Source organism: Gallus gallus, chromosome 8 (assembly GCF_016699485.2).
Source record: "Gallus gallus isolate bGalGal1 chromosome 8, bGalGal1.mat.broiler.GRCg7b, whole genome shotgun sequence".
Lineage (NCBI taxonomy): Eukaryota > Metazoa > Chordata > Aves > Galliformes > Phasianidae > Gallus > Gallus gallus.
The window spans coordinates 6,558,159-6,585,760 of NC_052539.1; the positions used below are offsets into that span (position 1 = coordinate 6,558,159).

General features: G+C 46.6%; 1 protein-coding gene across 5 annotated transcripts in view; it reads right to left on the reverse strand.

Moving 5' to 3' along the window:
* SYNGAP1 (synaptic Ras GTPase activating protein 1) overlaps nt 1–27,602 on the reverse strand; it is a 153,945-nt gene that overhangs the window by 109,375 nt on the left and 16,968 nt on the right. Inside the window, exon 1 of one of the 5 annotated variants that reach the window (XM_015290515.4) lies at nt 15,473–15,732. The exons of the other annotated variants lie outside the window; for them this stretch is intronic. Coding sequence (XP_015146001.2) covers nt 15,473–15,521 — 49 coding nt within the window. The 5' untranslated portion in view covers nt 15,522–15,732. Of the gene's footprint in view, nt 1–15,472; nt 15,733–27,602 lie in introns of those variants that run through there. 5 annotated transcript variants of the gene reach the window in all.

Sequence of the window (27,602 nt, forward strand, 5' to 3'; positions counted from 1 at the left end):
ACTGTATTCCAGCTTTAGCATTACATTGGGTAAACAATCTTGCCTAAATTTATAACAACATTTCACAGAAAACTGACACAAGTGGCATTACATTCTCACTGAGCATATGAAGATAATTCTTTGGCAGCGGCCTCCTGCGTGGGAAGTCCTCTCTGCACCATTCAGCTGTCCAAAAACCCTACACAGCTCTGCTGCATGGAGCTCAGAAATCCCTCACGCTATCCGTTGTTTAATAAATACCAGCAGTCAATTAAAAAATAATAACAACACCGCAAACGAAAGCGGCATTGCCAAGCAGCTGGAGGGAAAACTGTGTCTCTGATGACAACAACCAACTTTCAACGCTGCCTCGCCCAGAAAGCTGCCTTGTGTTTAAATAAAGGCACGCGCTAAAGCGTAACGGTTAGGTTCAGCTTTAGTACAGCCTACACCGAGAAAAAGATGAATTGAAACCTTCCATGATTGAACTACTCCATTTAAAATTAGCTTTGGACCAAGCACAAACTTACCAGCTTCTCGTTTTCTAAAGTATTTTCCAGGAGGGGGAGGTGGGGGCAGAGCAGAGTGCTAATGAAAGAAGAGAAAGCACCAAACCCTACCGCCACCCCTGAAGACTCATTTTCCACACGTGGGACTCGACCAAGTCCTCCCCTGGAAATCACAACCACAGAGGTTTGGAAAGTCCTTGGAGAAGACTCCAGGTTACGTTCCCAGCTACCAGCCAACAAATGGGCTCTTCAGCGCATGGAGAAGTGAATCACATTGCACCCCGCATCCTCCCCAGACTAACTAGAAGTGACTGAGCTGCTCAGCCACCCCTGACTTTTCAGCGAGGAACCCTTTAGCTCCTTTTCCCTTCAACACAAGTCCAGTGCTCACCGTCCTGGCACCGTCCATGGAGAAGTAATCAATATATAAAGCAGAAATCATCACAAAGCTCTTCCAGTTGATCCAGTTTGACATTTAGCTGAACAGCGCAGCAGAAGATGAAAGATTTTTCCTTCCCTTTAAATTACAGAGTTTTCAAACTATTAAGTTTTGTTTATGCAAGGCTCAGTAATTAATGACTTAACATCCCCTTCCCATCCCCTATCACCAACGTGCATCTGTTTCCCCCCCCACCAACATTTCCTGCAGGTGAACATCACTTCTCCTTGGAAGTGCACGCACCCATGCACCTGACTGCTTCGTGCTCAGTGCACTGAGTTATGCAGAGGACAAACGAAATGGTATCTCTGTAGCATTTGGGATTATGGCGACTCAAAGAATGAGGCTTGCCAAAAGTGGAATTGGTATATCTGGAATACTGATAGTTTACTGAGTGCAAATTAGAGTCCCCAAGAGCAAAGCTCTGAGATGGGAATGCGCCTCAGTGACTGTGCAGGAAGCTCACCTGTCCCAGAAACACAGGTTGCTCTCCCCAGCACTACGCTGAGAACACAGTGCATCTACAAATGAGCTAAGTAGTGACACTGGCACATCTACACAGCAGACAGCACCTACTTTTCATGATCTGTTGTGACACTTCTGTGCTGAGGCACCCTGTAACTGCTGTACTGCCATCACATTGCATTTCCAAGTCCTTACCTTCACTACAGCAAAAGATGGATATCCACCAACTCAAATCTGCATGGTGGGGAGGAAGGGGGGTGTCTGCTTTCTGAAGGAAGGTAGTGAAAAGGTCCTCAACACCTCTGCCCTTTAAATCCATGGCAAAACTTCTGCCATTGCCCTGCTGATACAAACATCCCACTTGAAAGTTTCCTGCCTTCCTTTTTCCATCAGCATGAGAAGCTGCTACAGCCCCGACAACTGAGCAGAGACTGATAATACACATTTCTAAGATGCTGGGCTCTGGATCAGTGCCGAGAAAAGTCAGCAAGAAAATCCCATTTCAGTACATCAAGAATAAACCTGTAGAACGGCGATGCCAGATTTTAATTTCACTAGCAATCTTCTTTGTTGCCGACAAAACACGGCTCGTGCCAAGATTCGAGGGCCATAAAAATGTACCTGGAGACACCAGCCAAGTGCACGCAGAGGCACAGCAAGCCCACACACCGCTGTGAGCAACAGCACCCCAAGCCAGCCACGTATTTTGGAAACACGTGCTTGTGCAAATAAACAAACATATAACCTGAAGGCAAATACTGGCAACTATGCTGCAGCACAGAAAGAACAGCAAAAAGATCCACTGGTGTTGACTGGCAGCACTTGCCTCTAATTTACAGAGCTGCAGCTACGGGTCTCTGGGGTGGACAAGCCTGAAATTCTTAGCAGTGGGTGACAGCTGTCCTGCAGGACTGGCTCCTCTGGGCTTACCCATGCACCCTGCTGGGAAACCACCGACACACAGAGGGTTTAAAGCGAAGAGGAAATCCTTCTGAGCTACTGATGCTGAATTTCAGCTCCTGCAGGAAGACAAGACCATTAACTAACTTCACTGATTATTTTTGCAGGACTATCTTTTGACTACTCAAAAAAACAAAACCCATTATCATCTCTCTGACATCCACTTCTTCAAACCTACAAGTTGGGCTTAGCATCCCCTTAAGCATCATAAGCAACCCACTGATTCACCTTTTTAATGGTGCTGTTTTTCAACAAGCAAATTTATCTTCCCATCCCCCAATCTTTTAGAATTGAAGTGTTTATAATCTTGACAAAAACCCTAAAAAGAAAAAAAAGCATTATTCTTGCAACCTTTTTACTAGTACACAGCATTGCTCAATGCTGTCACAGCATGAATCAAACTAAGTGCGTGCAGCCTTAACACAGCTAAGAGGAAAAGTAATCCCATCATTTAGGCACGCTAACACATAAATATCTCAACAATGGCCTTGGTAACTGTGCTCAAATAGCAGATGTAAGTATTCAAGCTTATCACCTTTATTTTTACATACCTGTCAAGGACCACATCCTCATTGCAGACTGCTGCAAAAAAAACAGGACCTATCAGCTTCTGCATCCAAATATAGGTTGACTGAGGACAAGGGGAGGAAAAGGTGGTGAGCACATTACTTCTAGGCCACGTGAGAGTCCAGCTCACAGCCCAAAGGAAGGCAGCCTGCAGTTCTCAGCCACCCAAGCAGCAGCCATACAACCCTCTTCTTCCCTGGGCACCCAGAAGAAGGGGAGGCTTAATGTAAATTTTCATACACATCCATATTTATAATAAGAAAAAGCAAGATGATTCAGAAGGCTTTCTTCTGATGACTAACTAGGAACTTGGTTCATGATTCCATTCTATATATTTTTTTTTCCCTACCTGCTTCCTACATCCGTTAGACTTTTTTTTTCCTCTTCCCTAAAACAGACAGCCTTAGAATGAACAAACAACCTTTATTTCATCAAGTCCTTCATGAAATGCTAGCTCTGTAAATTTTAAAACACAGCTCCTCAAATGCTGGAAATCCTGCAGGAAAGCCAGCAATCAGCAAAAGATAGCCACCAGTAATCTGCAATACTCCCCAGCATCACTGGATATCAGCATACTATTATGGGATAAACAAGGAACAAACTTCAGCAACATTGCAAGAAAGACACTAAGGTCCTGGAGAGCATCCAGAGAAGGGCAGAAGCACTGTGAGGGGTCTGGGATACAAGCAAGATGGGGAACAGCTGAGGGAATAGGATGGGTCAGCATGGAGAAAAGGAGCTCAGAGCAGACCTCATTGCTCTCTCCGAATGCCTGAAAGAAGGCTGCGGTGAGGTTGGGTCAGCTTCTGCTCCTGGGTAACAGTGATAGAACAGCCAAACTAGCAAAGCTTCTTAAAAGCTCAGCTAGTGACAAAGCTTGCACAACTGAAAACATGCTGCAGTATTCAGCACCCAAGATGACTTTTACAGAATCCATGCATGAAGAAGCATCAGCACGAGTCTAATTTTTGAAATCACCAAAGCCACACGCAAGCTTCTGGTAAGCTTTGCATCCTGTCTGCACAGGGGCTCATGGCAGCCCTGATGTTCAGCAGTGTTTGTACCTGTTAGGCCAACCACAAGCAGTGCTCTGAACCCGCACACGCAAACATTAGAAGCATTTGCTCAAGACTGGCAGTGGGAGCTGGCTGTACAACCAACCAGCAGGAGGAACACACAAACCCAAATCAATTTCAGGCTCTAGAGTTAGGCAGTGAAATTCCTTGAGCTGTAGGAGAATTAGCATAACATCCAAATCACAGCCCTTCCAGATGATATATTAAAACTAACAAGCTAAAGTGCAACAATTGATAGTAAATCAGAGCTGTGCATGAGTTCCATATTAAAATTCCATCATATTATAAACAAGGAGGAGAACAAAAAGAAGTGGGGAAGGAAAAAAAAGAGAGCAGTTGCTCAATGGCAATGGCCTTCTGACCAGAAGTGTCCTTTTGCATGGGCTGTAGAGAACAGCAGTGCAAAAGCCAAGGGCTGAGCAAGGCCAGGTTGGGTGGGCCCTGAGCAATCTGATCTAGTGGCTGGCAACGGGGTTGGAATTTGATGATCCTTGTGGTCCCTTCCAATCCAAGCCATCTCATGATCCTATGAAAGTGTGGACATGAGGATGTGCCAGTGCTGGGATCTTGGCACTAGCAGCAGTGTGAAGCACACCTTGTAGAAATTGTGTTTGATGGCAGAGTACGAAAGAGGCACTGCTAAAAAAAGAGGAAGATATGGGATAATGTCGGGCTTTGAAGAGAGAAGAAGGAAGGATGGAAGGATAGAATGAAGGGAAGATTGAAGGATAGAAGGAAATGTCTTAGAGCCTATTTACGGAGCAAATCCATGACAGATGCACACACCTAAGGGACTAAAGAAAAGAACTGGATAGTGTGAGAAAGGTTTCACACGTGCTATCATACCCCAAGCAAGGTCTGCCAACATTAAAAGCACCTTTCTGAGGCAGCTTTCTGCCCAGAGATGGCTTCTCTTCCAGGTTCCAAAAGGACTTGGGTTTTGTTTCATTAGGTGTGAACACCAGCTTATGCATGAGAAAACTGCCCCTTTTGCAGGCCAGTCCCTTCCATGCAGGCAGGCAGGGCTCAGCAACCTCTCTGAGAATATTCTCAATTATTTCCATTGTATAAATGGAAATCTTAACTGAAAGAAAAGGAAAAGTTATACCTTATGCTCTTGCTTAGCCTCTCCAGGTGATATTTCTGAAACGGTTTTTTCTTACACAACCATACTTGCCACTTCAGGATGCTACTGTTGGAGTCATCACACCAAGCAAAGGAGGTTTCAAAAGGAAGCCATTAATTACCTGCAGCACACGTTACTGCCAGGCCAGAGAAATCACCTACTGACACCCAGCAGTGACCAAGTTCACGGGAGAGTTTCAATAAACACTCTTCTCCCACCCACTCTTAACGTGCAAATAAACAAACAACACTGTGAGCATATTTCAGGGCTTGTATTTATTCACTTTGTCACTAAAATCAAGTTATTATCTACTGTGTTTGCTGTGACCATGCGGTATCATTGGTAAACTGCGCTCCATCCTTACCAGGTGGATCAGAATCCTTGCCTGCAATCAAGCCTGACACTGATATTGTATCCTGAAGCTTCAAACCATCCTCTCAGAAAGCAAATATTTGCTGTAAATAAAACACACAAAGCTTAGCTGGTTTTTATAACTGCATGAGCAACCACCGAAGCTAGACTAGGCTAACGAGCACGTGGATCCCAACTGCAACCGACTGCATGGCATTCATGTGTCTCCACTTAGTAACACATCACAGCCTGTGCTTCATAAAAAGATTTACACATACGAAACGCTCGTATAGCAGTCAGACATAAAACCAGGATGTAATCAAATCTCCGCTGTCTTATGTTTAAATCTCTCAGGACTTAAATCTGCAAAACTGAACGTGAATAATTGCAGCTATTTTCTAATAAAGACCACATGCTGCAGGAGTGGAGTACGCAAGCTTTCAATAGCTCTGCATAATATTTTTGGAGGTATTTCTACTTCAAATAAGCAATCTGCTTCAGCAGAGATAAACACACATCGGTGACCTTGTTCAAACAATGCCCTGATTATTGCGATACATCTCATTGCCAAATCTAAATATAGGCTTTTAAGACGAGAAAACCCCCCAAATCAACGACAGTGGTGTTTTAGAATGTGACAGCCTTCCCCTATTTACTGTTTACCTCGTTACCCAAACGCCTGTGCAGCTGCAGGAGGCCCTGCAAGGCAGGGGGGCTCTGGCTGCCAGACGCAGCGCGATCTGCACATGCGATGCTCTGAGTGCACTTGGGGCAATTTCAAACCTTGCATCACGCCTCGGGTATGCACGTATTCTGCTTCCCACAGACAGCCCCAGTCCTGACACAAGGCAGATAGGCACCGCAGCACTGAGTCACAGCCTCAGAAACAACGTTTTTTGTTTTGTTTTTTAAATGAAGGCATGGGAAAAAAAAAATCCCATTCAAAAACCCTTCTGAGTTTCAGACTTCGGGTGTCCGAGCAGGAAATGAGGGGAGGAGGGGGAACGAGGGGAAAAGGAGAAAGTTCTTTGAGTCAGGGTTATATTTTTGGAGTATTACTAGCTGTGCTTTGCCGTCGTGCTGCAGAAATTAAGCCTGTGTGAATTAATGCAGCATTATCTTTTCCAGGTTTTTAAGCCCATGCTGTGGCATTAACCTAATCTTGGGCTCAGAGCACGCTCCCTCCCCACGCCACGGACAGCAGACAGCTTTCCATCACAGATACCCCTGGCTATAGCACACATCCAGCCATGTATTCCTGTTTCACCTTTCCCCAAAGCACGTGGGAATGTCAACAAGTAGAACTGACCTCATTCATGTTGGAAAACAAAAGCTAAGATTCGAGGACATGGAGCCTGACAGTTCGATTGTTTTGAAGCCTACTGAAGTACACAGTTCATAACCATACTGTATGGGAAGGAGCAGCCCTGAAGTGCTTTTCTTCCTTACTAAAAATATGACTTCAAGTACCTTTGCCCTTCTTGATTTATTGCTATTTATAAAAATAAAGCTTGATTTTACTGGGCAGAATGAGGCTAGAGAGAACTCGTTGCCTGCTATTCTCCACTCTATTACAGTTCATAAAAGTTACATAACATTTATTCTTACTGTTTCAGAACAAGTTAAAACTAACTTACATTATCATGATACATGAACAGGTTGCCCGAGGATGCTATGGATGCCCCATCCCTGGAGGCATTCAAGGCCAGGCTGGATGTGGCTCTGGGCAGCCTGGTCTGCTGGTTGGCGACCCTGCACATAGCAGGGGGTTGGAACAAGATGATCATTGTGGTCCTTTCCAACCCAGGCCATTCTATGATTCTAGGATATGATTTTTACAAGTTTCTCTCCACAGCTATCATTGCTCAGGTTACTGTCAAGCCAGTCTTTTATCCCCTTCTCTCCACCCCAATGCAGCACAAGCCTAAACCATCTGTGACTTCCCTTGCTAGATGCAAGTTGCCACAAGTGGATCAATTATGCACAACCATGATGACTGACGGTAAAGAAATCATTTGGGGAAAAACAAGAAAACAAACCACGAAGAAACCATATGGAGCTCAACTTATTTATAAATATCTTCAAAAAGCAGCCTGGAAATGTCCCGCCCGGGCGGGTGATGAGCACAGACATGGCATGGAGCAGCAAGGGAAGAGGCTGGGAGAACAAGGGCTTTTTTGTTGTCAAGTTTTGTTTTCTCCTTTCCAAAAAAACAAGATCAGCCAGGAAATCCTCCCAGTTTGGTATTCCCACCGCTGCCATGGCAGATTAAATACAAGGCCTTCGCTTCCTGCCCCCTCCTCACTGGGATGGAGCAGGATAATGCCAACGTCAGATCTCACAGGAATGCCACAAATAGAGATGAAGCTCTCGATCAGCTTAACGCAAGCTTGGCCATACTGCCTGGACAACATGCAACTTCCCATCCCAGTTTAACTCAATCTTTTTATTTTTAAGCAGAGGAAAACTCAGTTCGGGCCTCAGAGTCAGGGAGGCACCTCCACAGAGGGCCCTGCAGCCACCACCATGGCCTAAGGCACAGGTGAGCGCCATAAAGTGCAACCCAGCTGGTCACAAGTGACTCCTGGAGGATACAGAGAACAAAAGAATCATAAAAGCTGGAAAAGACTTCTAGGATCCACAAGTCCAACCCCAACCCATCCCTACCGCGTCCACTGACCACGTCCTTCAGTGTCGCATCTCCACAGTTCTGTAACACCTCCACAGACAGTGACCCAACACTCCCTGGGCAACTGTGCCACTGCATCACTGCTCTGAGAAGTTTTCCCTCATACCCAACCTGAACTTTTCCTGGCACAATGTGGGGCCAACCCCTCTCATCCTGTCGCTGCTACCCAGGAGCACAGGCCGACCCCCACCTCACCACAGCCTCCTTTCAGGCAGTTGGAGAGAGCGATGAGGCCTCCCCTGAGCTCCTCTTCTCCACACTGCCCCATCCCATTCCCTCAGCTGCTCCCCATCACACTGTGCCCCACACAGCCCCGCTGCCCTTCCCTGGACATGCTCAGAACTTAATCCTTGCTGTGTAAATGAACTGCCTCTTCCTCACTCTCCTAAACTGCAGCCAGCCCTGATGCCAGGTGTCCCCATCTCACCACACAGACTTGAGGCAGTGTCCATCTCTTGGGCAGCCCTCCATCTGAGTACTGGTTTGACCAAAGCAAAGCTTCCCTAGCTCACCTACACTTCTCACATCCAAAACCTCAGCAGGACCAGGAAAGCAATTGTCTCTTGTACCTGGCATGAGTGAGATCTCCCCTCGAGTCCTGTGTTCAGTTATGGGTCCCTCACCACAACAAGGACACTGAACAGCTAGGACACGTTCTGAGAAGAGCAACAAGGCTGGTGAAGGGACTGGAAAACAGGACTTACAGGGAGTGACTGAGGAGATGGAGGTTGTGTTTAGTCCAAAGAGGAGGCGGCTGAGGGGACACCTCTCTGCAGCTACAGCTACAGTTAGCATTGCTCCTCTCTGCTCACAAGGGGACGTGGAGAAGGGACTGTGGCTGAGCACAGAGAAGTGGCCTCTCCAAGCTGTGCTCTGCTCTTCTACCCTCCTGCACCCAGCTCTACCAGCAGGCTGGCACTGAGTCCTGCTCGTGGCACTGGACCGAGACCCAGCTGGCTCAGGGAGAAGTTGCATGGTTTTACCATCATGCAATTAGCACAAATCCCACCAATGCAGGCCAAAAATCACCTTTCTGTACAAACACATGTGGAGACATAAGGATAACTAGAACCAAAACAAAAGCAAGTTCTTATCATCTAAAAAGCCATCAAGTCTACCAAGTCCTTTCATTTTGTCAGCAGTCTGAAAAAGTAATAGTAATGAAAAAGCCCAACAGAAGAAAACTGGCCATTACTATGGAATGAACTGTGGGACAGAGGAGAAAAAAATACCAGGGATAAATCAGAGCTTATCTTCTTAAAATATAAACCCCTCAAGGAACATAATTTCCTGCAATTAAAAATAAGACGACAATCCTCAAGATAATCTTAGGCAAATCACCTTATGAGTTTAATAAGGCTTGGGCCATTTTGTTTTATTTTTTACTTTTTTTTAAATGTGCATGTTAGTGTTTTAACCAAACCTGTCAAACCTTCTTCGCAGCTTCTCCCTTACAACTGATGCACACCAGAACTTCAATAGGACGCGTTCACAAAGAGCAACGTAGTCAACTATCAGACACAACATGGTCACCAGGTGAAGTCAAGGGTCTCACCATCAAAGTCTGGGACTCAGGCTCTAACAGACTTGCTCCATCCCACTATCCAAAAAGCAGCATTGACATCAAATATCAATAACAAATTCTTGATGCTGAAATTGTAACACAATGGAAAGTACAGCAATGATAGCAGAGTAGGTCCTAAGCTGTAACAAGCAAGGGTTTGATCAAATGCAACAGCCATAGGCACAGAAACAAAGGAAGAAAGCCCCTTACCTTCAGAAGGCTTCAGGCACGTAGAGATCTTCAACAAAATACCCTCACCTCCACTGCCAACCCTTAAATGAGGTCTGGGAAGGGGTGGATCCTGGCTCAACCCTTCCAATCACTCAGGTTCACTGCATACACCTGAGCTCCCCTGGGTTGGCCCTGCCTTCCACCAGGTGCTCAATCACTGCTTCAAGCTGTGGCTCAGCATTTCCACTTCTAAAGTGCTTCAAAACAGCCAGTTAAGCACCATATATTTACAACCCCGCAGTAAATACAGATTTTCAAATCCAAAACACTTCACTGACACCAGGCCCTTGCACCCTGCAGAAGCTCTGGCCGCAAGGCTGTCTTGGTGGGAGCGTTTTGGTGCTCCGAGCTTTTTAAACCTTTCAGTTCAGTGACTGCAGGTTTACAAACCCACCACTTAGGAAGGCTCACAAAAGGAACCCGGACCAAGGGTGAGAAAGCACAAATGCCTCTTAAAGTGACTTTGCTAACAAAATCACTCTACAGCGAAATTTCAAACCTACAAAAGGTTTTCAGAAACAGAACAAGATTTATACAGATCGCACATCAATTCCTCACTCAGAATCCCATTATCACATCCACTGGAAGAAAAGTTCTGTTTCCCATCTGCCCTCTATCCCTCTACCTACTGATTTTTTTCCTGTTACTCTTCCCCTCTCCCCTCTGCTCTCCCCACCTGACAGCCATCAAACACAATCAATAGATGGATCAAACCAAAGGGCCTTTTCTGTTGCATTCACTGCGTTTTTCACAGCTGAACAGCTCATACCCATTCCATTCCAATCCATAGGGAATTTGAGGGATTATGTATTGCTGAAATTAACAGGAGCATTCATCCATATGCATCTTTGATTTCAGCCCGATTCTAAAGGTCCTCCTTAAGATCACAGCTGCCGGCTATCAAATGAACTGTAAATCAATAGATACCACAGAGCAAAAAAAATACAACAAACCCAGTCTAACACTGATTCACATCTTCTCTTTTTAACACCTTTTAAAGCTAGCAATGAAAGCAACATAAAAAGGAGAGCATCAGCTCCTTTACCATTAAGACCTCTACGTTTTGCACGGTGTCGTTACGGGAATTTCTGAATGAACCAGAAGGTGGCAACTTCAGGGTAATTCTGGCAAGGAAAAAAACACCCTGCTCTCACATCCTTTTCTATTATTAAATGCGATACAATAGGATTTCTACTGAAATAACTGAAGCCAATTGCCACAAACTGTACTACTGGGAAAATTAAGCAGAATGAAAACCAGTGAGGCAACACAAAAGAGCTCAGCGGCACACAACGCCAGCTCCCACAGAAGAAAGCGAGGGCATAAACTTGTATTTAAAGCTCAGAACTGCAGAGCCGTGGAACGTGGCACACGGTATGGAGGAAGGGGAAGAGCAGAGGAGGAAGAAGCAGAGGCCCTTATTATCTCTGCCCCCAACTGCAGGGATTCTGAGCGCAGCACAGAGCAGCAAGGACATTCAGCCGCAGCCTTAGCATTATCACCATTACCTGGCCGTGCCAATCGGACCATTTCTGCAGAGCTCGTGCAACCTGACAGCCAGAAAGCTGCAATTTCACACGAGAGGTTATTTCTGAGCCCTTGCTCGGGAAAAAGCTGAATTCAGCTTTGGGAACAGCCTCACCACTGCCCACCACTGTCCCAGAAATTAGCTGGCAATGTCAAAAGATTCCAACTGGCACTTCTATGCTTTAAAGACAAGAGGCACAAGCAGGAAATTAATCACTGACGTATGTTTGTATTTTTGACTTGCCTAATTATAACTTACCGCCCCAAAGCAACTTTCAGTATTAACTCAAAGTTTAAATTTCCTCTTCCTTCTACCTCAGCTATCTCCTCTTTTGCTCTCTCCTCTCAGGCCCTACTAAGATTGGAAACCTCATTTTCGAAACGAAATCCCTCCCTTGCTGTTATCTGATAACAACCCTCAGGATTGCAAATTTAATCATGATAACAGCCAAAAACCTCAACACGGGAACCTGAACGCTCAGAGCCTTTCCACCATTGGCAATAGCTGGTGTTCATTTACATAGAGGTAGCATTGGAAAGCTGCTGTGGGGAAGGGAGAAGAGCTGCACAACACACACGGTGTTATAAACATCCTTCAAACCTGAGGAGGAGAGCACTGGGAGATTCAGAAAGCTGAACAAAGAAATACCTGCTTTGCCACAGCCCTGTGGTTATTTGTAGCGGGGAGCAGACAGGCACACACAGAACAGAGCTGTACTTGTCACAGACGGCATCTTCAGAAACAAGAGATATTAGGAATTAAAAGGGTTTCCTAATGACCATTTCCCCTTCTGGAGACTAAATGAGTTTTTAGAAGTTCCAACAATTAAAAGCTATTGTTTCCAAGAAACATAAATACAAATTCATACACTCCATTTAAGATTCTGAACGCTGCCTGGTGTCCTCTCCCTACAGCACCCTTTGTGTGCAGAGGAAACACCACGCAGCCCTCTGTGCTAGGCCAGTGTAAAAACAATGAACACACAATGTAATGCCACGTTTATTTTGTTTCTAAAGGTGGGATTCTGAAGGCTGCAGGCTGGAAGAATACAGTGTTCATGCATTTAAACCAGACTGGGAATACTCCTGGCACCCACGCTGCAGGATCCCCATTGCAGAGGATGCTGTTATTAGGAAACACGCTCAGCTGAACGGCACCATAAATGTCACTGCACTCAGGTGATGAAATGAAGGCTGAAGCTCACCTGGCCACGGGGCCGTGATACAGCATCTCTGTGCACACTGCCTTTAAAATCTTCACTATTTCATGTCTGGCCACTTCCTGCAAGGCCCCCGATTTATTATCTATCGGCGTTCTCAGATAAAAGGTGTTCCTTGTACCTGGAAATTCCTCTGAAGTGGCAGATATTTCTGTGAGACTATCATTATCCACCTGCCACAGAGAGTCATGTTCTGATGGTGCAGCCATTAAGCTGTTGCTTTCTGCTATTTGAGAGCTTTGATGTGACAACTTAAACTCTCCTTGAACGCCTTCTCGCATCCGACGTCACCCCGCACAGCCTGCGGAGGATAAGGCAGCACCCTTTGTAGTGATGCAGCTGAACTCACAGGTGTCATTTCATGCATTAATTAAAAAGAAATATAGCTCATAGTTAGAAAACAAAGGATACTGCTTAGCTAAGGGCTTCTCTGCAAGCCTTTGTTACTTTGCTGCCATTTAATGCCTTGGCTTTTTCATACCATTTGTCTTTTTATATTTCACAATGCAAACAACGATGTCAAGGAGCCAATCTCAGTTTACTTAGATGCCTCTTTAGCTCAGGCTGTTTTCGCTTCACCTCAAATCCAATCAGCCATTTGCATTTTCTCCTGCAGCGGTGGACCAGCAGACAGCCAAATTAAACAGCGTTTTAAAAGTAACAGGGATCTCAGGAGAGGGGGGAGAAACGCAACAGCATTTGCTAAGCTGGCAAAACGCCATTTGTCTTCTTTGACCTTCACTCTTCACAACCTCTCTCTGTTAAATAAAGATCCAAACCTTACGACGTCCAGTTCCACCAGCGCTACACAAAGAGCTCACACAAAAGAGTTCTTTTCCGCAACCAACCTCAAACATATTCACACAGATGGGTCAGTAAAAGAAGCTGAAGTAAACGGAATATAGCTGCAGCTGAAAGAACCAGAGGCCACAGCTATCCTGTAGCCCCTACAGGAACCAGATTGCCCCAAGCACACACCTTCACACAGGTTCCCGGATGCACGTGCCCTATCCAAATGGTTGTCCTGCAGGTACATCCCCCCAGAACCAGCCTCCGAGCAGCTGCACTTCGTATCAACCCCAGCATCCCCAACTTCCTAACATCCTGGGCTTATTTTCAAAAACGCATTTAACGCACATCCCCACAGTGTAAATAATGAGATTTAAGCCTGAAGAGCCTCTCCAGGGACTCTGGAAAGATGCAGAAAGTTACGCAGCTGATGTTTATTACATGTTTCCCTATTGGCTACGTTTCTGTCATCAGAGAATTGCACTTTTAAACACCGATGGGCTACAACTGCTCTAAAGAAATCCACTCAAGGTAAATGTTTGCTCGAGTCGTTTAATAGCTGCTGGACTTCTCTACAGAAAAAGCTCTCTAAATTCATTCTCAACAGCCTTCTTGTCAAGTGAGATTTCAGCCGCCATCACTGCAGTCTCCTCCTCCCTGAACCAAGGAAAGAAATCCGTATTTATTTTAATTCTGGTGCTTTTTGCAAAGGTTGGTTAATTTACTCCCAGTCTCAGGTTATTCACCGTGAGATCAGAGAGATCTCCGCTTCAGTTCTCAGTATTTGGTGCCATGTCTGTCAAACTGTAATCAAAGGAGATTACTCAGCTTCAGACGACATCTCTGCTTTTCCTAGAGGCAGAAAATTCATGGCTTCTAAGAAGCCGTGAGTAAATGAAGAGAGACAAGTCGACTGGGGCTAGAAGGGAATTCCAGCTTCCAACAAGATCTCCTTCCCAGCAAAATCCAAACCTTGGCACATCCAGCCCATCGCTTCTGTTCAAGAGATGCTGCTTACATGTGTCTACACCTTCCCGTCCATAAACACTGAACAAACAAACTGCTGCTTGGGGAGAGAATAACAGCAGTGAGTAATTCACACAGAAGCCCAATTTTCCAAGAATAACTGTTCACTGGGGCTCACACATGGAGAACATGGGCACCTGCACACACCTGCACACACCTGATGGCACCAGGCTCAGCTTGGGACCTCCCACCATCACTACAGGGCAGGCTCCCTGCTGGGGGGCTGTTCTGGCCCCCCATACCTCACCCCATCAGGCCTCAATCACTGCTCAGATTTCTATCCTATTACAGATGGATTCCCTGGGATGCACGGAGGTAAAAATCACTCCCCGCTGTGGCAGTTTACGATGTTTGCTTTGCACTGCATGAAGAAAGGACACCTACACCTGAGAAGACGCACATCCAACAATGAATTCCCAAGCCAGCCTTTTAAAAACACTCACCAGCTCCACATATAATCAAGCTCCACAATTATTCTAATTCGCACAATTAAGAGTTGAACAAACACTGTAAATGTAAATGAAAAACCCCAGGCACAGGCTGCTGCTGCTACTGGGATATTTTAAAACCCCAAATACACAACGATTCCTGTAACAACGCAACAGCAGAGCAACCTACTGAAACCCAGTTAGCAACAAACGAAAACCCTCAAATAAAAAGCCATCCCACGTCCGCAGACAGCTGCTGTCACAGAGCCAAAAGCCAAGGCAGAAATCCTGGGCAGGCTGAGGAACGGGCTTAGGAGTGAGTCTGCCCAGTGGCTGGCACGCTCCTCTCACCACCTCATTCCCAATGCACAAAGTTCTTGCCGTTTCCAAGTAGCCATCTCACGCTGGAAATGGGACACGAACATTACAACAAAACCCAAAAGCTCTCCGCCTGCTTGTAGGCATCTACAAGAATGCTTTCTGCTCGCTTATCTTTTCCATCAAGCAAGAGGTTTCTCCTACTCACCGCTCCATGGCTTTGTCTGCACTAGCATCTTCCTCACCAGGCTTGCCATACCAGAATTTTTACCCGTTGTTGTCTAAACCTGCTCCGAACCAAACTGGGTGGAAGAGCTTAAAAAACCCTCCAGCATCCAGCCCTTGTGTCTGCCCACGCCGGTCCTGCTGCTGCTTCTGCGGAGGCTGCACAGGCTCTGGATGGAGGAGGCTGCAAACTCCCTGCACACACACACACACACACACACACACACACACACACACGTGTGTGCACACGCACAGGAAGCTTGGAACTGAATCAGTGCTAAATGTACCGACTTCCTTCTTCATGCTCCAGTATCTCTGGTGTAAACAAGCGGTGCGTGTTAGCCAAGCAAAGCTGAAAAGTCCGGCAGGGAAGGACAAAAGCAGGGAGTGGCCCCGGCTAGAAGTAACTATTTTAAATACACAAACATCTTCCCATCAGATTAAACCTTACTTTTACATTAGGCAGATTCTGAAGCCATTGTCGTGATAGGACAACTCAAGACAAACAGGAGACACTGCTTCCTCCTCTGGAGAGCCTCCTCTTTCCCAGTATAAAGCACCTTGTAAGCTGAGCACCCATACGAAAGACTTCACATCACTCCTGAAGGCAAAGAGGGAAAGGCAGATGCCAAAACCAGCCCCCTGGAAAGCACCACTGTCTCCAACCCATGCACGGGGCAGGGATACTGAGCCTGGGTCCACATCAGAGCTGGTGGCTGGAGCTCCAGTTCTGACCCCAAACCAGCCATCGGCAGCCACCAGCTTCCAGCAGCAATGGCAGATGGCAGCAGGAGCACGCAGGGATGAGGCAGAAGGCAATGCCATCCTCTCTGATGGTTACAAGCTGCTTGCTTGTGCTTGGAGAGATGTCCCGCTCACCCGTACAGTTCCGGGCTCCTTCAGCCTTCAACTGGCTTGCAATGCTGTTTAATCTGCAGCAGCTCCCACCTCTTGGCACGCACCACTAACACACAGCACCCACTGCTTTTGCACAGAGGAGCAAAACCACTGCGCCAGCTCTCCAGCAAGTATGTTCGTGGGTAACACTAATGAAATAATGCCTGACAGCGATCTGATTTCTCAGACAAAAAGACACAATGGCCAGCAAGGGGCTGAACAAAAAGAAAGCCAATGGCTTGGCAGTTCTTTGCTCCAAAATGATAAAAAGAGCCTTTCTGAAGGAACTGCCCCTCACGCCTTCTCAGGGAGCTGTGTGCTATTTTTATTTTTCTATCTGAGAACACTGTAATAAAAAGCTTTCTTCTGCTTAAGCTGCAACACTGAATATCTGTGACTATTCAGCACGTGTCCCTGTTATTGTCTTGCAGAGCTGCCTGCTAAAAGGTCCTACAGACCACCTCTTCCCATCCTGTCTTTCATGGCAAACTCAATTCTCAAATCACGCCATGCATGTCAAGTAAAACTAAATTGCTGCTATTCCCAAAGGCACAGAATGCAGGATTGAAGGAGCAGGGTCAGAAGACAGGCTCTTCCCTGTGTGTCATTTACACGGGTCCTGTGGTCAACCTCCACCTCTAACATTTGGATTCAAAATCAATTAATTATCTCCAACAACGAAATGAGAGCCCACATTTGGGCTTGGAGCTCCTACCACATCAATATAGATCCATGCCATGCAAGAGGGCAGTGCTTGGTTCCACAGCCCTGTGCACACCCTGGGACCTTGTAGGACCTGCTGTGACCCCTTGAGGAGGTCCAGCTGCTCACCTTGTGTCCGGCAGTAACACTGTGCAGGGAAAGCAGCACGTGGGCATTAATAAATCCATGCAACAGCCTGTTCTCATTTGGAAAAGAGATCTGCACAGAAGAAAATGAGAGGTTTGGGGAGTCCAATACAACCCACTGCCTTAATATAAGTGTTTATGTGCACATCTACAAAAAGACATCCAGAATTTCGTTGTTCACACATAATGATAACGCTGGGACAGCACTACACACAAATCATCCTTTCAGACTCACCAGACAAAGGAGGCTTCACATTAACACCCTCACCCCTGCCAAGTGCTGAAACAATTACCACACAGGGATTATCAACAGGGATTCCTCGGCAGGGTGATGCTGCTATCAGGGGAAATCTCAGGAGACACCACGAGACTCTATGCAGACTGTCAGCATCCTACAGAGAGATCACTTTGGGTACCCAGGCAGCCCACACTCCTCAGCCTGGTTCTGAAGGTGCAATAACCATAACAAGCCCCAGGACGAGACAGCCTGGGAGCAGGGGAAGAAAACAGTGCTGCTTCCAGCTGCTGTGCTCTGAGAAGTCAAATTCCTTCTAGTCGTCCTACAGGGAAAAATACAGCAGCCGCTCCGCTGCTTCTGACACACCATAAAGAAAAGAGAAACAGACTTGGATGGGGTATTCAGCTGAGGTCACATAAAAAGAGCTCTCTGGCTGCTTGACCCCTTGGAGAAGTTTTTGGGATCAGCTAACACCATAATGTGCATAGATGGGAATAGGGAGAACAAAGAGCAGCACGCAGGATTCAGGTCAGCAAAACCATTTTCAGCATCTTCTGTGTTTCTCCAGTGTTAGAGACTTCACCTGGCACACACCAAATCCATCTGCATGTTCTGCACTTTGGTGATGAGAGCTCATCACAGCTCCTCACTAGCTCCAGAAATGCAAGGAGCTGTGCTGCCTCTCAGCCTCAGCCTGCCCAGGTTCACGGCTCTCATATCTATGATACACGGCTCTGAACCAAGCAACCAGGAGGGCGTTGTGATTTCAGGTCACATCTGAACTGAGGATCCACAAGCACCTCCAATGCTACCAGCTTCACCAAAAAGGAAGGACATCCTCTCCCCAGCCCTGAATGCTCCTCCTTCCACGTGCTCTTCAAAAAAACCTGACATCCAGAACGCTGACCCAATGTTTTCCATGCGTTTGCCCTCTGATAAGCACACAAATGCTTTCTGCTGGGCGTTTTCCCTGTTAACCTTCCTGAACAGAAACAGAAGAAAACAGAACCTAATGCAGTAGGTAATGATACTAAATATAAGCAGTGAGTCAAGTCACTTTGTTTCTTGGGCACTCAGCTGAACGGGTCGCTTCAGAAGTCCACAGCTACTGTCCCTATGCAGACCCCAAAAGTGCCGATCACTTCTCAATGTAGAAGCAAAATGCACTCTTGAAATCAAGAGGTGCCTCAGGCCATGGATGGGCCCTGGGCAGCTTGAGCTGGGGGCATAGCCAGCCCACGGCATGGGTGAGACTAGGAGGCTTTGGGTTTCCTTCTGCCCCATCCATGCTGTGATTCTATAGGAAGAGAGGGACCACATACAGCTCCAAAGATGTGCTGATAAGACAGCAAGTTGTATTCAAAGTTGTATCCTCAAAGAGGTCAAAACCAAACATCGCTATTAACTTAGGACAGGACAAGGAAAGTACTGCAATAAAGTTGCCAAAAAAAAAACCCCAATGCAAACAAACAACAAACAGAGGCCAGGAAGCAGAGGCCAGATCCTCTGCTAGAGGGAAGCAGAAGTCAAGTACAGTGAGTGCAGAGGAGGGGACGACACGTCTGTCCTTAGGGAAGGGATCTGCAGGGGCATCCCAGCAGCTACAAGTTGTCATTGGTGGATAAGCAAAAAGTTCCCCCCAAAACATAAGCTTCACTGTGCTGGAGACAAGAAACACTTGGCACAACGTACACAATGAGCACGTCTTGGCTGGAGATAACCCGGTATCTTGAAGAGGACCAAATACAAAGTCTGTAAAGAAGGGTAAGGTTATCTATTCCATCAAAAGGAAGAAGTTGCAGATTCTTTCCCACTCTGCTCTCCGTCCTGCAAGACAATTTCCTACACAAACATGCAAGGAAAGGCACTGCTCGAGATTGCTTTGGAGTTGTAATTTGAGATGCACACGTTTTAAAAAGAGACAAGAAGCTAAATTCAGAAGATGGGAAATCTGAACTGTGAGGAAATGCCTTTGAAAAATGCACAAATTATGTCATTGCCAGTAAAGGGGAAAGCCTTTGTGGCTGACAGACGGCCCCGAGTGCCAGCCTGGCAGACCTCAGCTGCAAGGAGTTCTCAGCAGCCTAATTGCCTCCGTGAGCTGCCGAGTGAATAACCCAGAATCCGGGCAAACAGGAAATTTAGCGGAGACGGAATGAGAAACAGCCCCTGGTTCACTGCGCAGGCTGAGGTGCTTTTCAGCAAAATGAACAATAAAGGGATTACAGCTCCTTAAACAAACCACACATTTCCAAGCAAGGGAAGAAAGGAGGAAAGAGAGAAGTCAAGGAGAGGGAGGAGGGGGAAATTAAAACAGGGTACGATTTCTACAACGTACTAAAAACCGTGGAGAGAGTGGAAGAAACGTGCCCTCAGATCTTGTCCTTACACTCTCCTGGTCCTCATGCAGGATTCTGCAGTCCCCAGCCCAAGGTAAACAGATGTACATACGCTGGAAAAGGAACTCGGTGTCTCTCCTTTTAAAACCAACTTCAGATGCTCCTTGCTGTAACTCCGTACAAGGCCACACGCTCTTGCAGTCGGCAGACAGCTGCCACAAAACCCATACTTAATCCCTAAACTTGAGCACATTTGCAATGAAAACAGAAGAGTTCAGAACCACATCAGTACCTTGTAATTTGCTCTCCGAAATAAGCCCTGAAACCAAAGGTAACCCATGTGCAAAAGGATTTATTTTTCCTCAGGAAACCTCAAACGAGCATTTCAGTCCCATGTCATCATGCACATCAAAACTATCAGTTTTGAGAAATCAGGGATTTTTAAATTGGCTGAGTGAAAGTCTGACTGCACGGCTTTGGGAAGTGACTGTTTGTCCTTTAGTGAAGCAGAAAAGCAGTTGGTTTCAAACGTTTTGGATAACTCTTCCTAATCTGCTTTGCCCTGAGTGAGCATATGCATGCCCCTACCATGGGAAAGTCTTTTGGAGTAGGTGGGAAGAGAAAAGCTGCAAGATGCTGCAGCCCAAGGTAAATCCCACCTTCCCATAAGGTTCCAGCTCTGTTACTAAATGGAAGGCAAGGAATTTCCCCCTTTTCTGCACTTCAGTGACTACCCAGCAAGAAGAAACCAATGCCACCCACATTCCTCTCCTCCCTCCTCTTCAGGAGTTTGTCTGGAAGCATGAAGTTTGTCAAAGCAAGAAGCAGAGGCAGCACTGCCGGAAGAGCTGTTCCTTCTGCAGAAGGAACGAGGAATAACTTCATGCACAAACACCAATTTACCTGTTTGGAAGCAGAGCTGATGGCTGCTAACTGCCTTCTTGTGACTGCGATTTGGCAGCGGCTGCAAAACTTTGGGATGTAGCCCAGCAGCACATCCAAGCTGCCAAGGTTTTCCTAGAGGGGACAGGAATCCTAGAGGGATGCTAGAGAATTGTTAAGGTTGGAAAACACCGCTCAACACCACTGTGCCCACTATGTGATAGAATACAACCAACCCACAGCCAAAAGTTCATCTACTGAGAGAGCAGCCTTCCCCATAAGGGCAAAACCAGTCAGAGATACCAGTTTCATTAAAGGTGAAAGGCACTTTGAGCCCCAAAGCACAATTTGAAATGCTAAATCACCAGCACCACGTCAATAACCTGCTAAGAATTGGTTGTGCAAAATGCTTTCGTGTAAAATAACTGCATTAAAGGAGTTTGGGCAGAGCGAGTGCAAAACATAAATCCCCTCGAGCATTTATTTCCCTGAATAAAGTGCAAATCTGGAAGTAGAGTGGGTGACAACAATGGCTGTCATCATGGCAGAAACAAGAGAAGGCTTTGCCTTCTACTGACAGCCGCTGGAAACCTTTCCTATTCCCCAACACGCTGAAAAAGTGCACAGGTAGAGGACAACCAAGGGAACATCACCGCCAAAAGAATATTTATTTTGATAGGAAATGAGCAAGATGGTACACGGCAGCTGTAAGGAAAGGAAGCCCACAGACAAAAGGGACAGGATGAGATATACCATGAGCCACGCAAGAAGGAAATGAGAGAGGAGGAAGAATAAAGCTGGTGTGGCTGTTTTGGGGGTGGGGGAAAGAGGTGAAACATCGGAATTGCAACAAACGAAGTGCATGGAACTGATTCATTCCTATGGAAACCCTAAGGGACATGATGGTGCAGGTATTTTTCACCTCAGCTAACAAGCATGCGTCCTCAGGCTAGTAGGTGTCAGGCACATTTTTCCAGAGACTTGAGAAAATATTTCTACTGGAATTAAAAATAAAAGGGAATGTTAAGTTAATCTGCCATGCAATCTGAATCCTCGCATATAAATAGTGGCGACGGAGACAACGTGAAGTCGCAGGATTAGTGAGGCCTCCACAATGCAGTTAGAAACAGCTGAGGGGTAAAGTTGGAAAAACACCAATGGGCTTAAGAATGCCAAATTAAGTTTGCTTGCACAGTTGTTGCTAATAAAAATACGAAGCCTTCCTCTCTGTCTGTGTGCCTCCCGCTCTGGAATAGCAAGCTGGCAATGCAGCTGAAATCCCTGAAAAATCCCAGTGCTGCTGAATGGCAGCACTGAAATCCCAGAAAAATCTTGCTTCCCGCAGCGTCCACCTTCCCTGCAGACAGCTGAGCAGCTGGGATGAATGCAATCCCCAGTGCAGCTCCCTGCACAGCCCTGTACTGAGCTCTGCAGCAGATTCCATCAAGGATGCCGCAGAAGCATTCCTCCCATGCTGTAGGCAGCAGCACAGGTGGGACACTTTGGCTAAACGTGCCATTTCAAGCCATGATGGGAGCAGAAAATACTTTCCCAGCTTCCCGCAGATAAACAGAACTTGCCAGAATGTATTACAATGTGTGTTGGGAGCTACAAATCACCTTCTGCACTTTGCACCTCAGAGCAGGCACTCAGCAGCGACATGAGCCAGGCTTCAGGGATGGCTGTGGCAGCTCTGTAATTACAGTGCTGAGCCAATGTGATGACAGTCAGCTCAAATGCAGCCCCACTCCCCCCCCCCCAGGGGCCACAGCTCCATCAGTGGTGTTCTCAATGCAAACACGGCTGGGGAGGGAACTGCAACTGCAGAAGGGAAGAATGGAGCAGTGAGAAAAGCAGCAGTGAGACATCACCTCCTTATGGAATAATGAATGGTGCTGTTAAAAATAAAAATTACACTGCAAAGAACTTCATTTCACTCAGGCCACATTTAGAAGTCTAGCAGCGAAGTCTCATTTGCCTTGCTACAGCAGATTAACTATAGAGATTCTCAGCCGGCATTGAAATCAATGGACTTCCTCGCTGTTAGTGAAGGAAAAATCACAGTGCTGCGACTCGTAGTGATGTTATTGCAGTGGAAATGATTCCGATTCCAGAATCGGAAGAAAGGAAATATGTCTCCATTACTCACCTCTACCCCCTTACAGCAGGAAAAAGAAGAAGAAAAAACAGCAATCAGGAGCTCCTACATCTATACTACAGGTAATTCAATGCATGGGGAAAGCTGCTTGAAAAGGAGGCAGATGTACAAGGCACCAAAAAGTCAGAGAGTGAGTGTGAGGAAGGCTGCCCAGTTCCTTGGAAAGACTGCTGCGTTATTATACTCTCCTCAAGGCAAAAGCTTCCGCACTCCTGAGGATGAGCAAAAGGAAAAAGAGATAAAGAAATGAAGGTGAGGCAAACAGTCCCCAAGACCAGCTTACTCACAAAGAAACCCTGGTTAAAAAAAAATAAATAAAAAATGCAGTGTTGCCTGCTACCTGCTTTCATAGGAAACATAGAGTGGTTTGGGTTGGAAGGGACCTTTAAGATCATCTAGTTCCAACCCCCTACTATAGGCAGGGACACCTCCCACCAGAGCAGGTTGCTCGCAGCCCCATCCAGCCTCACGTTGAATGCCTCCAGGGAGGGGGCATCTTTGCATCTTGCATGCCTCTTTCACATATCTCTTTACTTATACCTCATATATAAAGAAAACTGCATACAGCTTGGACGGTGTCTGGAGAAACACAACACTGCCAGCAGCACACAGCCACAGGCAAGCAGTCAGCAACTTGCAGCACAGGTGGCAGGAGGGACTGCACAGACTGCGGTCCCTTTGTTACCGGGGCTGAAGGATATCAAATATTTATCTCATTTGACCAGCACATGTTGCTCTGGCACGCTTACAGCTTGCACTGTCACAGCTTTCCATCTGAAATAGAGAGGGAGTCTTTAACTCTCAATTTTACATTTCCAAAGGAGATGGAAAGATCAAATGTTGGTCTGCAGAGGTAGAAAATGCAAACAGCCTGAAAGGATCACTGACAAGATGTTAGCTCTCGCATTTTTATCATCAGGTTCGCAGTGAAATAAGATACTACAATTATTAAATCTCTTTTTTCCCCCCCGCCGATGTCATTCTATCAGATTTGCTCCAAAAGAAAACAGAGATAGGATGGAAAAGGCACACAAGAATACATCTGAAAGAACAGGAATGGAGGAGTAACACCAGGCTGTGCAGAATCATAGAATCACTAAGCTTGGAAAAGACCTCTAAGATCACCCAGTCCAACCCAACCCATCCCCTCTGTGCCCACTAACCCTTGTCCCTTAGAGGGAAACCTTTCTTTCACACTTCCCCACATTGAGAAACGCAGCCTGTAAATAAAAACAAAGGCTTAACAAAGCCAAGTGTTGCTGTATGGCACATATTACTTTATGGGGAACAATTCAGACCTGTTGCAATGCTGAACTCGGGCCCTCTTGCTTTCCAGCCATTCCCATTTGCCATGGAGGCACCGAATCCAGCCTGGCTTGGATGAACAAGTCAGAATCCTGTCTGGCACTGCATTCATAGCATCGTAACTAAGATCTGGGCCAGACATAAGCTGGGTGGGTAATGATGGAGAGGAGAGAAGCAAGGAGCAGGGCGCTGCTGCGAGGCGAGGTGTGGAGGCAGCTGCCCGGGGAGTTTCTGCTCCACTGAAATCCCTAATGAGATCTCAATGCAAAGGAACACTTCAAAGCCACTCACTGAAATTCCGCAATTAAATTGGAGCAGATCGTTCGAAACGAGCTTCAAATGATAGAAATTGGCCCCGAAGGCTCCTTGTAGGATTACCTTATTTAGATAATCAACAAAATAATAAGATCGGAAGAAAAGCGACAGGAGCAGCACGAATATCCTACTTAAAAAAGGCAACAGCACGGTTTAGCCTTCAGAAGTCATCTTTCTGCCTGCCTGAAACAATAGGACTCTGTTCCTTTGTGCTCCGAGATGGTTTATTTCAGCCACCACACCCAGTTCTGGGAAGGGCACCACGATAGCCGCTGATTTGTTTGCAAGATGGTGCAAGGTGAAGTCAAAGTTAACGATCCCATATCCTGTCTAATGTATTTAAAAAAACTTAAAAATCTCAGTAGTAAACATGGGAGACGGAGCTGAAAAGCCAGCTACCTCGTGCCAGCAGCAGGCTGAAAACCCTGCCACAGTGGAACACAGCAGCGTGTGCTAAGGGCAATGGGTAGACATGGGCAGCAGCAGTGATGGGTGCAGCACCCAGGGTCACCAGCTGCATCCACACCGTGTTGGCAAACTACAGCTCATGTGGGACTTGGACTCAGCAGGGAACAAGCCGTGCTCAGATCTGCTTTACATAGCTCTTGGGTGGCTGCTGGTCCTAATACCCCCAGCTTATTTCCATCAATGACCTAGAAATGACAGACAAACGATGCTGATGCAAGGCCAGATGAAATCCAAGCAAACCAGTTCATGCACTGGCAAGGGAGGGTTAATTTTCCTTCTGGCTGTACATCACAAGGTACATAAGGTCCCTCACCCAGACCAAGGACCCAGACAGGGCAAGCTGATAAGTTTTAAAGTCAGTTTTGTGCATGATCCCCACACTGGCCGCTGGCTGGAACAATAAAAGGATCGCAGCCAAATGAGCATTACTTCCTCCAGACCGTCCTTTAAAAATTAAACTCCATAAAGATAACAGCAGCCCTGTTCAGAGCTAATTATAGCAGGAACGTTAGAGTGCCTAGAAGTGCTGAGAAGGAGGTGGTGGGAAAGGAAGGAAAGGGAGCTGAGGGCAAAGAAAACAACAACAAACAAACAGGGAATGGCAAAATTGCCCTGTGGCTGTCCCAGCCTTTGGGCAGTGGGTTGGAAGGGGGGCAGTGAGAGCCCCAGAACTGGGAAAGAGCCAAGTATGCACTGCAGCCCTACACACCAACACAAATACAAGTTATATGCAAGTAGATAAGCTCCTCTCCCTGCTTTCTGCCCTGCTGAGAGCAGCGAGGTGAGCACAACTCTGCTCTTGGCTTCCCAAAGCCCACATGCACACCTAGAAGCTGTCCAGGTCCAAGGACACAGAAGGCTGCTCCTTGCAGTGACTCTAGCAGGAGAAACAGGTAACTGTGAAGTGGCAGACCCCAAAGCCAGCAAGCCACTGTGCGGAGCAGCTCAGGAGGAATCATGTGTTCCTGTGTAACCTGGGCTTGCCTATTCCAGTCTTATCATTTTGTTTCTAGCCCTGCAATTAAATGTTTAACTGCAGCTGTGGCAGTGTACACACTAACGGCTTTTTCCTTCTACCCCTCTAAACTTTGGCTGGGAGGCAGGTCATCCAGATAGGGCAGGCTGCCTGTTTTGCTGGGAGTGGCCAACTGATGAATGGAGCAACTTTCACCGTGGGCTTCACCCGGCTGTGCAGCTCCCTTCCCTTCAGCAGCACCGACTGTACCTGTGCCATGGCTCGGGGGACCAACCCCTGCATCCACAAGGGATGGCAACAGCCCATGGCCCCCGCAGCTCCTCTCGTGCCAGCTGCCTCTACTAGGTACATACCTATGTGCAGCTGAGTCTCCTTACCCAGAGAAAAGCTGAAGCAGAGAATCATTAAGGCTGGAAAAGAGCTCACCGTGCCCACTGACCACATCCCTCAGTGCCACATCTCCACAGTTCTGGAACACCTCCAGGTTTGGTGACCCCACCACTCCCTGGGCAGCTGTGTCACTGCAGCACTGCTCTTTCCAAGGAGAGATTTTAAGCTTTCCAGGGCAGCAGAGCACGTGTGTTAGCTCTGTCCTATAACAGGGACCCACAGCCTTCTCTAACCCACCTGAGGAGCACACATAGGCTGTGCTGTTCAGGACAGGAGCATTGACATGCAGGATGCAGAGGAACCCAGCAGAGGGAAGTGACCATGGAAGTGACTGATGACCAAAAAACCCACTCTTTTTTCCCTGCACAAGCGAGTGGATGCCAGTTAGTAACTTTTCAAGCCGCCCCCTGAGTGACTGCTCACTGATTCCACAGGCCAGCTATAAAGAAGACATAAAAGCAGTGCAAAAATCGCTAAGAAAAACTGAGCAGAAAAGATACTGGAAAGCTGTACCATGCTAAGGTTGCATGCCTATTCGTGCCACTTATGTAGCAGGATAATTTCTCCCTTAATGTTTGTTAAATCATCGTGTCAAACTGGAAAATAAAGTTTCATCACCCATGAAATCAGCACAAGTATCAGAGACTCTTAATCTCTTCCAAGCCGAAGCGACGTTCAGCTCCCTGCTAGTGAGGTCAAAAGAGCAGCAGGTTTGCTCCATCGAAGATGCCTAATCAAATGGCACAGCACTCAAATACACATGTGCACAACAGCTGAATCACATTAGCATTCTTTCTGCCCTTGCCCATGAGGAAAAAAAAAACCACTCGAGGAAGGTGGGTAAAGGGAGTTGGGATAAGCACCTGATCACAAAATAAAGCTCAGAACTGAAACTCACAGTAAAAAAAGCTAGTTTATCACCATGCCCTTCAGAGAGCTGGGGCAGTGCTCGTGCTCCTCAGAGCCCATGCAAGTCAACACGGTATTCTCCATGCTTTGCCTCGCATAGCAGGTGCAGGCAGAGGGACCGCTGCTTACAGCCAAGATAAAGTGCAGTTTATCTTTGCAAACACTAATATTCATCAATTCCTCCTGCAGATAAAGCAATAAATGTTTGCTCCCCCAGATGGAGGGAGCATTATTTAAACCGCGGCAGTGTTCTAGTAAATCCCGGACAGATGGACCAGGATTCAGGGACAAGTGAAGTTGCTGTGTTTATGATAAGGGAATTAGAATGACAGAAAGCCTCTTGCAGGGAAATGTGGGATCCGGTGGATTTGCATTTGTTTCATAAAGA